At 35.4% G+C, this 17,919-nt stretch overlaps 1 protein-coding gene across 11 annotated transcripts in view; it reads left to right on the top strand.

Annotated features, from left to right (window-relative positions):
• ROBO1 (roundabout guidance receptor 1) overlaps positions 1-17,919 on the top strand; it is a 1,015,952-nt gene that overhangs the window by 891,109 nt on the left and 106,924 nt on the right. For all 11 annotated transcript variants that reach the window (XM_032489632.1, XM_032489650.1, XM_032489636.1 and 8 more), the window contains 2 exons: positions 16,588-16,708; positions 17,054-17,192. In XM_032489632.1, coding sequence (XP_032345523.1) covers positions 16,588-16,708; positions 17,054-17,192 — 260 coding nt within the window. The remainder of the gene's footprint in view (positions 1-16,587; positions 16,709-17,053; positions 17,193-17,919) is intronic.

Below are 17,919 nucleotides of genomic sequence, written 5' to 3'. Positions count from 1 at the left end.
TTTTAGTATTTAAAAGAAGAATTTAAAAGACATTCATCTTTTCATGTTTGAAATTCTTAGCTTTTAAGCTAAAATTTAGGGATGAATAATACATGCTTTTTCCATCCTCTTTGAATGTGGCTTTGTGACATAAACATTTTTGAGTGACTTGTATTATTCTTTGAAATAAGCTATGCCTTGAATTTTTTATTCTTTTTCCTATCTGTCCTCAGTGCAACATGCTACAGATATTCTGTGTCTTACAGGGTTTTTTGTTACTTAATTGAAAAAATAATTCGGATTATGAGGAAATACTTTTTATTAAAAGTTATTTATTTTCATCAAAGCCTTACTCCAGCCAGAAACCATTTTATTGTCAATTTCATATGCTTATCACATAACTGTATTAAGAGTTAATTCATTCCCTTTGAAAATGTGTGAAAAATTTCACAGCATTTATGTGTTTTAACATGATGAGCACAGGGTATTTAGTATCCTTTTCTTAAGGTTTTTACTTAGATGGGATAATCAACCATCTTGGTTTACAGGAGACTGTCCTGGTGTTAGCACTGAAAATCTATAGTCGCAGGGGAAAAAAAAAACTCTCACTGCTGGGAAAACTGGTATAGCTGGTCACCCTAAGACTAGCTAGTTTAAAGGAATTGATTTATATATAAATAAGAAATCACATTCATACAAGGTCAAGTAAAATATAGTTTAAAGAGAAAAGTTGTATGTATATTATTCCTTTCATAAGCAAATCAAAGATCTAAAAATCATTAATAAAGTTAGGAGAAGAATTAAGTTATACATAAAAAATTATTTAACACTTCCCATTCCCCATGCTGAGAGGTATGATCGTCTGAATGCAATATGTCATCGTTCTTTTTCCAATCCTTTTCTGCTTCCTCTGTGTCTTTGTAGGTTTCTTTGATTTCCCTTGTTGGTGTGATATTTTGGTAAAAAGCAGCTGACTCACATCCCATCCAAATCCCCAGTGTCCTCCAGATCCTTCATAAATTTGGCATTCAGCCCTCTCCTTGCCAATTGCTTCCTTTCCCCCCAATTCCCACATGTCTCCTTCCTCAGCCATCTGCTCCTCCTCCCTTCCTTCGATCGGTGCTTTCCTCTGGTCTTCCAGCTTCTTTCATTGTTCACTGTCTGTTGCTTCCTTTTCCCCTTTGCTCCCCTGCAGGAAATCAGCATGCTTAATGAAGCTGATGTCATAGGGCCCCTTTTCCCTGAGAAGTTAAGTTTGTGTTCCTGCAAAATGAATATGTAGTTCAGTTGTGTGGAAGTCAGAGGAAACTGGCGTATTGAATGAGAACTTTTTTCCCTGTCCATCTTACATAAAGTCTTCCACATTGTATATTTTAGCTTTTTTAAAGAATAAAAATTATATTCATGATTTAAATATAAGTTAATCAAAATATACATCTATAATATGAATCATGGGACTGAAGAAGTGAGTTAAAAAGTAAATTTATGCCCTATTACACTTACTTTTCAAATCTATTAATTGAAACACAGTGGGCTAGTAAAATTAAAGATAGTTTTTATACATTATAAGATCACGTTATAACTTCAGGTTTTAAGACTTACTAAATGCATGAATTTATGGGCATTTATCTCTACAGATTTCATTGTTTCCATCAGAGAAATGAATTGCCTCATAATACCTGTATCGGTTTACAGTGTCTTGAGAACTCAATGAGAAAATACAGGTTAGATGCTGTTTTAAATGGTGACGTCTCTATCATGTTAGTAATCGGTATTCTGGTTATTATTGTTGCCGGTATACCTGCCTAAAATGGAAACCTTGATGGAAAAGGAAAATGGGAAACTGTGTGACCGCAGTTTCAGCTTTTCTGAATAAACAAGACCACATATGTATATTACAATAGAGTCAGCATTTTTTGGCTCATCTAAATTTCTATTTACATATGATTCACAACTGTAAGAAAATCAATTTCTACAGAATCACTACGATTATTTCCTGTAGGTGACTATTATGAGTAAGTAAAGTTTTTAGACTAATACTGATATTAAGAAACTAATTTGAATCCTGCACACACCCTTATTGTGAAATGCAGTCATCAACTGGGGATTCCACAGGAGAATTAAGCCCTGATGCCCTGCGGCATCCACGATGTGTAATATGGTGACTTTCCCCGTGTGCATCTAGAACAGTTCTAGTTACAGACAGTTCTTAGGGGAACTGGGAAATGCTGTGATTCAGATGAGGTATGCCAGTTGAGAGAGGCTGTTTCATCTTCCTAAGGAACATCCTGAACCTTTCCCAAAACTCATAAGTCTATTTAAATAATTACACATGCTCAGCATGTTTGGGTGCTGAAACTAGGAAAAAGAAAGCCAGGCATTTAAGACCTACCTGCGAAGTCCAAGTACTCTTGTGAGAGGATTGCAATAAACTAAGGGCTTCTCAATTCTAGTGCACAGATTAGTTTAGATGATAACATTCATCATAAACATAATTCTAGTGAGTATTTATTTGGGTGTTGCTCTAGCTTTCCATTACATGTGTGTTAGATGTGCATTTAAAAGCTTGGGTACCAGGAGTTTGCAGTACCAAACTATGAGAGTCTTTGCTTATTCTGTTCCCTCTGCCTGGAATGTTTTGACACCTACACCCTCTTGGTTTGACTCACTCATTTTTAAGTTTCACCTTAAAGGCAACTTCTTCTGAGGAGCCTTCTGCAAAACCCTACTCTACACTTCCACGCTAGGTTTATCTTCCTGTTGTCTATTCCCTTTCCTTTTGCTAAGTGTCTCTCTTTTAATCTGTTGCAAATCATTAGTTATATATTACTCATCTAATATGCATAATGTCTTATGTATATTACATAAGGGCCAGCTGTATTCCCTGTGTCTGTCTAATGGTTGGAGCTCACTACATATTTCTTGGGGAAATATTAAATGAATGAAATATAAATCAGAATAATGTCTTCCAGCATACCTAGCACTGAAAAGTTGCTGTTTTGAACATACCTGATATTATTTCCATATGCACTTATATATTCATTTTCTTATTCCCCTATAAATTGGGAAGGAGGTATCATCCACACCATTTTCCTAAAGTATGTATTTTCGTTGGCTTAACAGTAAGAGAAGGAGGAGCTATTACCCAGGTTAATTATGTGAGTAAATATAGTTCTCTAAGTGTGACTTACAGGTATTCACAGAATCTTAGAGATGGAGCTGATTTGAGAGATTGTAAATGGGCAAGCCCTTTCACTTATTGTTTTAATTGAAGTACAGTCAGTTACAATGTGTCCATTTCTGGCACATAGAAATGCCCAGTCATGCATATATATATACATATATTCGTTTTTATATTCTTTTAAGAAGAAAAGGGAAGGCAGGGGAGTTGATTTTCCCTGAGTCATCTACTGGATCTGTGTTGTGAGTCAGAAGTAAGACCCAGACCACTCAATGCCTGGTCTGATTTTTCCCATGACAAACTAATCAAATCTTCTCAACACTTAAATTTGATTAAGATGTTTCCTAACAAAAAATCCATAAGTAAAAGTGTTTTGCTCAATACATTTCATGCAATTTTGCTACTTGTTTCGAGTCCTAAATTCTATTTCTTATCTTAGTACCAGTTATGGAAGATATTATTTTCAATGATTTCCATGCTTATTTATCTATTAGGTACAAACACGGTCTTGTGTCAATTTGATTAATAATTCTGTACACATTTTTGCTTTACCAAGTATGTTGTTAGGAAGATATCTAAATTCATCTTAAGTGATTGAGTCTTAGAGTTTTCCTCTGGATCATATCCAAAAATAAAAATAAATTACAGTCATTTAAACAGCAAGTTAAACTTAATTTATGGCCATCTTGGGAAAGCCTCTGATGTCTGAAGCTCCTTTTTGAAATTGCATTAATAACTAGACCTTGGTCAAATCCTTTAATTGTTGAAAATATTCCATGAGTATTTATTAGGGTCATAATGAGAATCAAACCAGAGTAGTGATAGTATTTTGAGGACTCACAGTAACAAGCCTCATTGTAAGATGTTATTGTAAGTACTTTTCTCTTGATTTCCCATTAGTGTTCATTCTGCATCGATATTAATAATTTGGAGAGGTGAGAGACCAGAGACTTTTAACTGCAGAATGAAAAAGAACTCTTTTGAATTATTTAGTGGATAAAACAAAAATAATACTAATAAAATACTGGAGTATATCCTGTTTTTATCAGATTTTTTAGGTATACATCAAATATGTGAGTCTCCTTTGTGACATACACTTTTAGGGGCTCTGTAGTCTACATGCCCATATTCATCTGGGTTTCTTGAGACACCTAGTTGTAATTCCTAATAAAATCCTTAAAAATCCATGTAAAATGACTCAAGTACTACAGAGAGGGGGCAAGTACATTTGGATGCAGAGATAAGGTGGCAGAGGCTAAGGAGGGCCAGATGAAATATTTTCTAGTTTAGCAAATAATCTTTGGTGACTTCAGGAAACAATATACTCTAAGATTTCAAAGTTTCCTCTAAGAAGTGTAATGAACTTCCATATGAGTCAAAGTCCCAACTCCCAATGTATGTGAAAAATCAGAATACTCTTGAACAGTTTTGGTGTCGTATAATGTTGATTTTTTTTTTTAAATCCTGCTTTGTGCTGCATATTGATTGTCAATACTCTTTTAAATCTCTTGAGATGATTCTCACCTTCTGAATTTTTTGTTTCCAAGTAGGCTTTCTCAACAACAGTTCTGAATAATTTTTCCTAGATCGAGTCCCACCCAAAATGTTAGTTTCAGCCAAAGCGACATTCGAAGACATAGAGGAGTACCTAGTAGATCTGCCTAGCCGCCTTCAGTATGGAATTCCACCAACTTCTGGAATTCCCTGGGTCAAACCCTGATGTGATGCTCGCTGCTGCTCAGCAGCCGTGACCCCTGGTCCAGGTAGATCTTCCAGAAAGCAGAAAGTGTCTCAGAAATTTGAGTAATTAGCTTTAAAAAGTTATAGCTCATAACTCGATGTCATTATCAATACAGTCTACCACCAGAAGTGTTATAACGCTACAGAACGAACACCCATGGTCAGAGACAGAGCCCGCAGAAGGAATTTCAAACTAGCCTGATGCCCTAACTTAGATAGCTGACTTACGAACGTTGTTGTCCCCTGGTAACGCACGCTCACTCAAGCAGCTGTGTTTCTTCACTTTCCAAGCACTTTGATATATTTGATCAAGCCATTACATTTCTCCAAATAACCAAGGACTAGTGGAATTTTACTACTGTCTGGGAGCACTTTGTTTAATTATAGGTTAAAGTAGTTTGCCAAATTAAAGGTACAATCTTTTGTGGTTTCAAGGATGCTGTTCTAACCAGTTTATTTTATTTTCAGTGTTCTATTAATCACAGATGAAATGTTTCTCTAAAGATATAGTTTTAACATTTATCTTAAAACGTTGCTTATAAATCTTGCCTATATATCAGAATACTTCTAGGTAAATTCTCTGGTTTAAAAAATTTGACTTTTCTGAATGCTTGTAATTTTGGCATTTGCTCATGATGGCCCAGACATAATTTTATTTTTCTGTTTACCACAGGAAGAATAAATTATAATCTTTAAAAAAAAAGTAGTAAATTCAAAAGTGCTCTTGATTATACAGCATTCTTTCCTTAAAATACTGTTCAAAAGGCAAAAATCAAAGAAATTATTTTAAGCCTTTAAATTTTAAATTACTTTTAATCGGAGCAAAGGAGTTGGGATTTCTTTTTCATTATTTATAATTGGCTAAAATCGGTTTTACCTACTTCTGCATCTTGTTCATATTGTCACTTTTAAAGACACCCTCCCAAAAAATAATCCCAAATCTTATGCTGGGGCTGATGTGTTCTAATCTAATGCTGACTGCATTCCTTTTGTTTAAAGACTAGTTGCTTTAAAAGTACTAAACCTCTATTGGTAACATCTGACCACTTCAATTTTTATCTCCTTAAGCCTGAAGAATTTGATAATATGATAAATCATACACTTGTAAAATAATCCAATGTGCATTAACACAATTACTAACAGATGGCACAGGTTTTTTATTCTTAAATCTTACAAATCTAGGAATCACCAAGCTTAAAAGGCTGATCACACTAGAAACAGGCTCATGGTTGAGTCACCTTTCAGAGCATCATCTTGTATGGGAAAATTTCAAAAGCAGTTGAATGCAATCTGTATAATACTGGTTGAAAATAATGGAACTCTGTCTCCTTGAGTGGATAAAGTGTAATTTGCTAAGGAATCCATTATTTCTTATCTCTTTGCCTTTTAACATTCATGGTGTCACTCTTCCCTTATCTAGATAGATCACATCACCATATTGCTCCATGCATCATGCTTATAAAAAATCATGTCAGATTTTCTCATCTTTATTAGGAAAGATTACAAATATTCTGTTCAAATTTTAAATATGTCATAGTAATAAGTACATGTATATATGGGAAAAGAAGAGCCATTCCTCCATTAGAGGAACTAATGTAAGCTATTTACCTAGCTAGATCTCTCCTGCAAAGAACACATGCATAGGTGAAGCGTAAACATGCATGTCTTTTTCCACTGGCAGCTAGATGGATTAATGGCAATTAGGTTGGCTATCCCAATCACTCAGGCTTAAATATGGGATGTAATGGAAGGAAGGCCATCAATCTAATGCACTCAGGGAGGTCCACCACTAGTACCTAGTTCTTTGCCAAGCCATTGGGTCTCAAAATCTGTACATTTGCAAGATATTGCTAATTTGTAGTTCGTGGCATGAGAAGCACAGAAAATACGAGCTCTTGTTTTCTGTCCAAAAGAAAGTGCACTGTGTAAGCTTTACTTGGGATTTATGCAGAATGAGCTCCAATCCCCTTACCAAATGATCTGGAGCAAGTTTCTGACATTTTGTGAGCACTAGTTTTCTCATCCCCAAATAGAAAAATATACCTCACCTGTGAGACTATTGTAAAAATGAAAGGTGATGCATGCAGCAACGTCAGGTACCTGGCCCATGTTCCTACATCATGATTCTCATTCATCACAATAATAATATCCCAGATTATTGTTTAAATGCAGTAGTACATTTGTGAAATTTACTACAGGTTCATGATGTATTTTTCATGTGTTTGTGGAGAAAACTGTCACAAAGATTTTACACTTAGGACATGATTTTTTTCAGGTATTCAGTCTTTCCAATTGTTAAGTCATTTAAAACTAATACTGAAACACCAGCAAATTTAAATTTATTTGCTGCTTTGGTATGAAGTCATCGGAATTTGACTTTGTCTTCTACAAGGCAATAGAAGAGTGTACTTCTAATATAAATTCTAAAATATTAAGCCTTTTTATGAGGAAAGGGTGACTGAAATCAAAGAATTCTTTGTATCCTATTTCTCAGATCTTGAAAAATCTGGTAGCATGCGTTCTGTGTAGGTGTTGCGCTGGATTCTAGAGATATGACAAACTCCTTGCCATCATAGAACTTGCATTTTATATAAGAGAAGCAGGAAACATAGGATCAAGTTTTTTGTTTGTTTGTTTTTGTTTTTGGGTTGACTTTACTTTGCTCCTTAATCTCCCCAGTGACGTTAACGCCAGAACCTTTCCCACCACTTAATGCTGAAAACTCCTACTTAGATTTGTATGGAAGCAACTGAGGATTCACAAAATTCTGAATTTGAACTTACAGTTCAAACCTTGTAACTTACAGCCTTAGGGTTGGGAGCAATCCAAAACACTGAGACCCGTCACGCCATGAATACTTTTTGCACTGCATTTCTGTTCAGTTTGTTTTTGTCTTGACTGTGGAACAGAACTATTGCTGAGAAAGATTATCACAAACCAGTATCATTTCAAACAATTTTTGAAGTACTCTTCAGATAGACATTTTCTCTTTTATTTTGTTTTCACAGATAACTATAGAAATATAAGGGGCAGAATACATTTATTTTTATTTCTTATTTGTCCTCAAGGTAACCATCAGTTCTCAAGAAACAGTAAGAAGTACATGTGGGTAATTCTGGAGGTTAAGATAACCCACCAAAAAGAGTTCCTTTAAGCCTTAGTTAGACCTTTCTTTCCAAGATTTTATTTTCTTCCTCATGTGTGTAAATTACCCTACTTGCTTTCTCTTAAGTTGTACGTGGATGTATTTTCATTTGTTTCAACATACGTGCAGTGGTGGTTGAGAGGGGGTTCTTGTCTTTTATCTTATTGTGTGTCTCATAAAATGAGGCACACATTTGCCAAACAAGTGAGCTAGGTCCCGGCGTAGTCTTGTGATCAATAAAAGAGAATGAAGCAACGGGCCAAATGGATATTGAATCTCTGACCCTGTCTGTTGAGCCCTGACTCTGATTAATCAATTAAGCTTGTCACTTGCAAGTCTCTTCTTGTTCTCCTTTGACTCTTCTAGATTAAAATACCACAGAGCAGGAATGAGTGTTTATTTCAATTTGTAGCGACTTTAGGGGTCTTCCTACTTATATAGAATCTTCATTAACAGTATTAAACACTTTTGTTGCTTTTTTTATTTGTGCAGATTACAAATATATTGCCATAAAGCAATTTTCCTTACTTAATTTTCATAAAGTCATTCTGCATTTCTGAATCCAAGAATCCCTTACATACTCAACTTTGGTTTGACTTTGTCTGCCATGGTTATATGTCTTCTTCATACTACAAGTGAATTTAAATTTCAAGAATAACAAAATACAGTCTCTGGAAAAGGCATTATCTTCGCAAGGAACTTGGTGGTGAGGGAAATTCTCACACCAGACCAAAACTGTAGAAGAAAACTAAGCATAAGAACCCGTGGTGAGAAAAAGGATTTACTGTTTGAAAAGTATTTTCAGCTGGTGCATTTGTAACTCAAAAGAGCCAAGTGTTTGAAAATGAGCTTTTCTCCCCTCAAATATGATGAGCATTTGTCATCTTTATTTCTAGAGTGTAGTCATAATTCCTCCATAGATTTTTATTTCAGGCTATCCTAACAGTGGCTATATGTAAATTCAGAATTATAGCCAGATGGTTGGAAGAGGTGATAAAAAGCAATCCTGGTTTCGTAGGAAAGTGAAAATTGCCCATAAGACTTTGTTTTTACCTTTAAAACAGCAGGACATTGTTTCATGAGACCTGTGAAGGAACTAATACATTAACTTTAATGGCTCTGAACTAAATTAATTTTTCATATGCATGCAGAGTACTACCATGGAATATGTAGAATTTGCAGAGGTAAAAATCAATCACCTTACTTATTTGGGGGAAGAGCTAGCCAAGGCTCTTTTCTTCCAGAACCACTCTTTATATTGCCTCTTTTTTGTAGGATTCACTTTGGGGTTCTGATCTTAATGACTTAGGAACCAGACACCTGGGGAATCAGCTAAAAGCCTCCCTGTTTCATCTGCTCTCCATTTCACCAGCACTCAGCAGTTGTCTGGCCCTGGTTTGGAGTACAATAAATTAGAGGTGGCTTTCCCGGTTGACTGGCTTAAGAAATTGGGCATCCAAGAGAAAATGCCAAACCCAAGTCTTCAGACTGCCTTGGAGCCACACTTACGCAAGGAAAATAGGTGTGTTTTAATGAGACTGTGTGTTTTTTGGACTATTTCTTGTTAAAACTAGGATTCATGGAAAGTTCCTCTAGTGATACAAACTAGATAGAGAAAGGTAGTCATTTATACCTTCATGAAGAAAATCATCCTCTCTCTTTAACTTAACGTCGTCTCTCTGCAGGGTGGCTCCCACTTGTCTGCAATTAGCAATTCTGCTCTTCCTGATGTAGTCTGTAATCAAATTATCATAGGTGTGCTTCTGCAGCAGCAAACAGCCAACTATCAATTTATAAACTGCTATGAGGAAGAAACGAGAAGTTTAGCAGGAGAAATGAACATAACAGAGAAATGCAGCTGCCATAGTCCTCGGCAGCAATTCGCCCAGGCCTGTGTTCTCAGCTGGCAGCTCACCAAGCTGTGTAGAGAGCCACGTGTTCCCACTGGGATAATTGCTTTTTCTGCATGAGTCTCTTGTTGCTTCTCTCTGATGATCGAGTGTATTTAAACTCCTGGCAGAAATCATGTTGGTTTTTAAATGGTTTTGTAAAGTGTACCAGCAAACAAATGAAATTGGATCACGTTCTCTTGTATGCATGGAGCCCAAGCAAATATCGAACGCCAATGGAGAGATTCTAATTGCCTGTTTTTCCTCTCTATTCCACTCCTAAGAGAACAGTTGAAAAACCTACAGTAAGTTAAGTTTTCCTCCTTGTAATGTTGTCCCTTTTAACGTCACCAGGGAAAATGCAGAATGGTCATTTGTTTTCAATTTGTCAGTTTCATATTTCCTTACACTGTATATGTCCTTACCCAGGCATCCTTTTGTTGTACAAGATTTTTTGTGTGCAAATCTCATGAACATCAAGTAGGCTGTAAAGAGGAAGGGGCTTTACATAAGAATGGACAAATAAGTGGATTAGTAACATTCAGGTGAAAATATTTCACAATGTGTGTGATTGAAATCTAACTAATTCTTTTTTTATAATCTATAGTTTAAAAGTGTAAATATTAGCATACAATCTTTTTTTCTTAGTTTAACCCATCTGTAGGGTAGAGTCGCTCTCATTCCGTCATAAGTCCGTATTGAACTAGTCATGGGTACATGGCAGCTTTGCCTTACAGCCTTTGGATGGCCAGCATGAAACCAGATCACATCTCATCAAGAGACCTGAGTGGGAGATATATAAAACAATGCATTTCTTCTCCTTCCTTTTCTTCCTCCTTCCCCCTTCTCCTGTTTTCCCTCCTCCTCTTCCTCCTTCTTTTCTCTCAATCTCTCCCTCTGTCTCTCTCTCTCTTTCTCTCTCTCTCAGAATCTGTGAACCAGAATGAAATAAGAATAGGGAGAATTGAAAATTTTTGGCAAATGAATTGAGAGACAGTAGCCTTTATGAAAAGCAGAAAGGAAATAAACTTTGTTAGCCAGGAAGAACTGTGATGTTGCTAATCCTGGTTTAGTTTTATAGATTTATCTAAAATAAAACTTATGTTAGAGACTTTAGTATGAATTCATATTGTTAAAAATACATGATGTCATTTTAAAAACATTTTTGTGTGATAAGATTAGTACAAATAAATAGAATAAAGATTAAGTTCTTGAAACTTCTTATACTTAGGGAAAGTGTGGATTATTACTAGAGTAGTAGATATAAATTGTTTTATATCAATGGTTTTTTATAGCAGAGATTTTTGAAAAATTTAAATTTTTATCTGATTACTAACTCCGTTAAAACTTAGGTGCCAAAGAGTGAAACAAGAGAATTATGAATTTTTATAGTCAGAAATATGAAGTACCTACATATGATATTAAACCATAACTAGTAAAAACATGAAACTAATTCTAGACATAGTTTCTTTATCAACTGTTCTTATTGAACTGAATTGTTCTTACCTGGGACTGTAAGAAACATTGCCAAGCAAGAACTACTGTAGTTTCTTTGATATTGTGTAAGATCTGAATTACATGAATTATCTTTTACTTGGTTAGAATTTTTTTTAGATTGCCATGAGACATGTATTTTATCCAATCCTTTGCCTATCATTTGTACAAGATAATTACATTACCACCAGTGTTTTTGCTTAATTTAGAATGCAATCAAGCATAATTGTTTTTGAAAGGTCCAGAAGTCTATGTTAGAGGGCATGGATGCTTCAATTTGAATTGTTTACGTTAAAGGTTGATACCACTCTTGCAGCCAGGTTGGAAAGTAACGGGTATCTTTCCACTTCCTCCCACTCTCTTTTCCTTGATCAAATAAGATATCTTTTTTCAGTTTGTTTTTGTTGTTACTGTTTTAATGCTAAATGTTAAAGAAAGAAAAGCTGTTACTGTGACTCTTCTTTACATGTCTCTGTTGAAAGGAGCCCTTGGGGACCATTCAAAACTGCCCTGCCACTGGGTTCACCAGGGAGAATGTCTAGGGGCTCTGACTAGCCATCTGGGGTACCTGCATCTCATGGTCATTAAGAAGTCTTAAACCCGTGCAAAGTACTTCTCCAGATCACAACAGCTTGGTATCTGTTCTGTAGGTCAAAGATCCAGGCAGAATTGACAGCACTGCTAGGAAGAGATATTCTGCCCAAAGTGACTTCATAGTGACTTGTTTAAGGAAAATACACTAGATTATAATTCAAAACCTCTTGTCTCATTTACTTTGCAGAGCAGTATGAAAACAGTGGTCAAAAAGAAAAATCAAGCTTTTCAAGAAAAAAAAAATTCTAAACCTGGATGCTTTAAAAATTTCACTCCTATTAACCCTGCTAATTAAGCCTTTACTACTATCCATGAATGTTTGTGAGCCTTTAATCTTTTAGAAAATTGTAAAAATTAAGTACTGCACAATTTCTCATTGGTATAATGACACCTATGTGTGTGTCTTATGTATATTATTTAAACATATTTCTCTTTTAACATTCTAAATTAGTGTGTTTCTATCCATTGTTAGGATGTATTATAAAAATGGAATTGATAGTAAGAAACACAGACTTTCAATGCAAAATCTATTAAAGGAAATGAGATAAATTATATGACAGTTTGGTGGTTAGCAATTTGAAATCATCTTTGAAGCCCTTAATATAATTAGTGGTTTCGTTTTTGGTCTGCTGAATTCAAGTCACATTAGGTTAATGTAATTAAAAGCAGAAAAGATTTTGTGTAGCCAAACTAGTTAATTAGCCCCAGTTGGTTTAGTATCCTAACCTAGAGGTGTATGGATAACATTGTGGGGGTGATGCCTGGAAAAAAAAAAAAAGTCCTGTGTAATAGATACTGCAACTCATCTGACTTGCTTTAAGGTAGAAAATGAAGACATGCCAAGGAGTTCATTTTAAGTTCATCTTTATTTCTGATTTTTAAGGACTGATTGCAGGGTAAGTTGTTTATGCCATAGAATAAACAGACAAAAAGCTTACTTACTTTACTTTTTAAAAAGAAAGCATGATTCTATGTGTGCAAAGGTAATTTTCCTTCTTTATGCTAAAAATAAGAATTCTGACTAGTTTTTTTCATGCTTGCCAGAAATATGAAATGATTGTCTTCACTTTTGGTTGAGAAGCTACATCTTATACCTGATTTTTCTGTTATCTTTTTACTCAGTAAACAATACAATAAAGGAGATGAAAGCATTCTAGAAGAGATTTTCAACTACTTCAGAGACGTCTTTAAGTATTAGGGGAGAAGCCTTTTTACCCCTCAGGAAAATAATCATTTATAGTTTCTTAAAGTGAAAATACTGGTATATGAGAGTCCTGTATATCAAATACATTGCAGTATTCCGTACTTTAATGTCACTGAAACACTTTAAAAAAAAAATCTGAGACTGTTTTGAAGAAAAATAAAAAGTGTAAAGAAAGATATTTGAAGAAACTTTCAGATTTTTACCACGTTCTCCTTTCTCCTCCTCTGTCTCCTTCCCAAAAAGGAGCAACACCAGTGGGACCTTTTTCTGTTATGTTTTCATCAAGTATGTAGATAGCTGGGGCCCCCCCTTTAAGCACTGTCTAGAGCTTATGGAAATGTGGGCTTCTGACTGTGGGCTGGTGAGGTGGATGGTAATGAGGAAGTGGGACCTCTGCCTTGGATTTCTGACATAGGCTAGATGCCAGCATATTGTCTGGAAGTTTAACATGTCGTGCTTCTCCACTACCTGGCAGTGCAGTGTTTAACGTTGTGTCTGTTCGTTACAGAAACTCGTTTTTGATAGGTTTACAATTTGGCTGTCAGATTCAGCTGCAGGAAGAGACCTGCCAAGAAATATTTCTTAGCTTGTTTTAAATACTGCTGTTTTCACATTTATAGTGTTTTGTATGTGTTAGGCATATTTTTCCTTTCTGTGGGGAGAGAGGAAATGTCAATTATGGGTTTACAAAGGGGCACGAAGATTTAGAATGTATAAAGTCACCCTTTACAATCAATATTTTTATATGACTCAGCATAAAATTGTGATTGTTAATAGTAGGTACTGCTTTAAAGCTGGTGTGTTATATTTGATCAGGGTTATAGCACTAGGATTTTTCTGTTCTTTGGTTTATTGAAAAGAACAGGCCACCACGTAGTCCACTTTGTGACCATAGAGAACAGAATTATGGCTTTTGGTTGGCTCTATTTCAGTTCAGCCATTGACATAATGCCAAAAGCAATTTGAACTTATAGAAACTGAAGACAACCATTTTCATCCATTATTTTTTGTATTTCTCTGTTTGCTGTACTTTTCTTGTTTCTTCCTTCACTTTTGTCAATTTCTGTCACTATCATCCTCAGAGGAAATAAGTTTCTCCCAGGTTTGCTGAGACTTGTTTAGTTTTCCATTAAAGTTGTAACTCCCACTTGGGGATCTTTAACCATTATTACCAGTGAGTTTGGAGTGGAACGTAGTGTTTTATAATGAAATTGTCTTATTAATGGTGTGGAAGTTGAGTGAGGGTATTTATACTAATCTGGGGAGTCTTAGCAATGATTTTTAATTTTTTTTTTTGAATTGTAGTTGATTTACAATGTTAGTTTCAGGTGTACAGCAAAGTGGTTCAGTTATACATGTCCATACATATATTTTTTTCAGATTCTTTTCCATTATAGTATATTGTAAGAAACTGAATATAGTTCCTTGTGCTACACAGTAGGTCCTTGTTGTTTATCTATTTTGTATATAGTAATGTGTATCTCTTAATCCCAAACTCCTAATGATTGTTTTTTAATAGAGTGTTTGTGGTATTACCTAATTTTAACCCCTCCTTCCTTTTGTCATTTTAATCCAGCATTTATCCTTAGGCCAGGTCTTTAGAACAAAGTTTCTCAGCCACAGCATTATTGACATTTTGGGTGTGATAATTCTTTATTGTGGAAGAATCCTCTCTGCATTTTAGGATATTACAGAATTGAAAATGTGCTTACAGAATAACATGTATCATATGATTTTACTTTAGTAAAAGTGTGTATGTCCTTGCATATTTTATATCTATACATCTATTTATCTTGTCTGTATTGAGAGAGAGAGGGAAAAAAGAAAAAAATGCTCACAAAGTACTGACAGTAGTTAACTTTTGGAACATTTTTTTTCATGTGACATTTATTCTTTTCTTTGTGTTATTCTGTTTGAAAATTTAGGTACATGTATATATATATGAAAACAATCAAATTATTATTAATATATCTTGTAACTGCCATAAGCCTTTATAGAAAGGCTTCATTGAGTAACAGACTAATTTTGTCTAAAAGAGCAGTTTGCATTCAACAAAAATCTTTTGAGTGACTACTATATGCAGGCATTTTTCTAGGCTTGAGGGATGGAGTCATGAACAATGCAGAAAAAAGTCCCTGGATGGTTTTTATGATGACACCCAGAGAATCATGATCTTTTTTTTAATAAAATGGCTGAAAAAATACCAAATTCTAAAGCCACAAAAATGAATACTGCTCTATTAATATTTGGTTTTGTCCTATAATATAAGGACTTGGTCAAAATATCTAGTTTGGATGTCTGGGTTGAAATAAAGTAATTTAGGTATTCCAAACCAGTGGGACCCCACCTTTATAAAGCAGTAGTTTCAATAAACTCCTAGTGTAAGATGAAAAAAATTCTATTTGAATGGTTTCTTCCTTCTTTCTTTTCTTTCTTTTTATATTTCTTTCTTTCCTCCTTTGTTTAATTTGTACACTGTACGGAATAACTGTGAGGTCAAAACCTCCATGAATAAACATTCTGGAAGTTATCCCTGACAAAACCTTTCTGAGGTTCAGAGCATTATAGATATGCATGGGTAATTGAACTCCACTCCCCACCAAAAGCATATTAAGTAAAGATAGCTCAGTATCCGCATCCCAATTCATGGTTAACTTCAGCCTACTTGTTGTACTGGAAGTCTGCTTACATTTGTAATTAATTCTTCTTCAAATAATTAAGTGTACCCGAATGACTTTCCAGATGATTTAGTGGGATCTGTTCAGTGTCAGCCTTCTAAGTCAGCAAGCAACTGCTTGAACATCAGTAACACCTTTGATTATTTTTTAGGACATGTCAGGTTCTGCAATGTTTTGAAAATTATTCCTTTAAAGCAACTCTGGCAAATTAACTCATTGGAGACATTTTTATTTCCACATCTTCTAATTCTAAAATATGCTTCCTTGAAATTACTTATAGCTAAAATGTATTTACATGTTAATTATAATCATATGGTATTAAGAATTTCCTTTTCCTTTTTTCCACTTGCTAACCAAATTGTTCATGCATTTTTTTTGGTTTTCATTTAATTAAATAATATGAAAGAACTTGGTCGGTTTGGAAACACAAATTTCTAGTCATACAGAATATAATAACTTTACAAGAAATTTAGGTAAGTGAAAATGTCTTGCCTCTTTTATTTTGTTCCTTTGGAATAAATTTTGTTTAAAGTTATTCCCTATAAATATAGCAAAACTATACATCAACTCTTTGGTATAATTATGCTTTGCTGGCATGCTGAGAAAGTAGATTTCACTTATGAAGATCTCTTAAAAATTGCTAAAGCAACTTTAATTGTATTCATGTGAAACTTTTTTTTAAGATACGAGGAGGAAAGCTCATGATTACTTACACCCGCAAAAGTGACGCTGGCAAATATGTCTGTGTTGGTACCAACATGGTTGGGGAACGTGAGAGTGAAGTAGCAGAGCTAACGGTCTTAGGTAAGTGCAGTTTCCTCTGATCTGCTTGCTGCAGAGCTCATCTCCTGTTATTATTTAGTATCTTTATACAAGGGAGAAAGAAATGACCTGTTCTAGAAGATGATAAGCCAATATTTGGGGGGATGGGAAAAAGCGAGGAAGAATCAGTAAATCAGTCTGAGATAAAATAGCCAAGACATGGGAAGAAAATTAGGAGGAAACACCAAACCTAGGTAGGTAGGGAACTCTGTGGAATAATTTTCTAAATAGTATTTTAAATTATAAATCTGCTCCTCCTGGACATCTAAAATGGTTCTTGGTTTGCTCATCTTCATTTTTTCTTGAGATGACTTTTTCTAATTTTAGAGAGACCATCGTTTGTGAAGAGACCAAGTAACTTGGCAGTCACGGTGGATGACAGTGCGGAATTTAAATGCGAGGCCAGAGGTGACCCTGTGCCTACAGTTCGATGGAGGAAAGATGACGGAGAGCTGCCCAAGTCCAGGTATGGATCAGGATTTAAGAATGGGGTTCATCTTCTTGGAATTTCTACAGTTTTCAACAGGCTATTGTTCACATACATGCCGTTCGGATGGCCTACCCTAGACTCCGTGATCCAGGCCAGACACAGTTCTAGGGACAATTAGAATCAGAAGGTGCCTGTGGTTTCTCTGAGAGTTTCCGATGAGAACTGCACATTCATGACCCTGGCCTGCCCAGGTAATCCTTGTAAAATGTGATATTCCTTAAGCAGTTTTCTCTTTGTTCAACCAGACTGCAGTTTATACCGATTTCCAGGATGGGAGTCAGTGGGGAAGGGAAGGAAGGCACAGCATTAGAGACGTAACTGTGAACCAGTTAAAAAGCAGGCTTCCTTTTCTTTAGCTACAACATCACCAGGGAATGCTAGAAGAGGTCAGAGTTTCTTGACATCTGTCAAACCCTTAAATTGGCTAGGAGCAGAGAGAGACACTTGCAGCCTTGGGGAATGCGGGAATGAAATGAGACTTCCAGGTACTGTCTTTAGGCTGTCTTCTCTCACGTGTCCATTCATTCAGCAAATGTACCTTGAGTCCCTGCTAGGTTTAGGGGATAGAACAGTGGTTCACACACAGCTTCTGCTGTCAAGAAGCTCACAAAAGAAGGCATGAATGGATAGATGCAGAATAACACAGCAAACCTTTCTGTTGCATTGAGGTAGACCTGCGGAGCGGAAAATCAGGAGAGAGTTC

The sequence above is a fragment of the Camelus ferus genome, chromosome 1 (assembly GCF_009834535.1).
Source record: "Camelus ferus isolate YT-003-E chromosome 1, BCGSAC_Cfer_1.0, whole genome shotgun sequence".
NCBI lineage: Eukaryota > Metazoa > Chordata > Mammalia > Artiodactyla > Camelidae > Camelus > Camelus ferus.
Note: the sequence above shows the minus strand (reverse complement) of the source record. Positions and strands in the feature narration are given on the sequence as shown.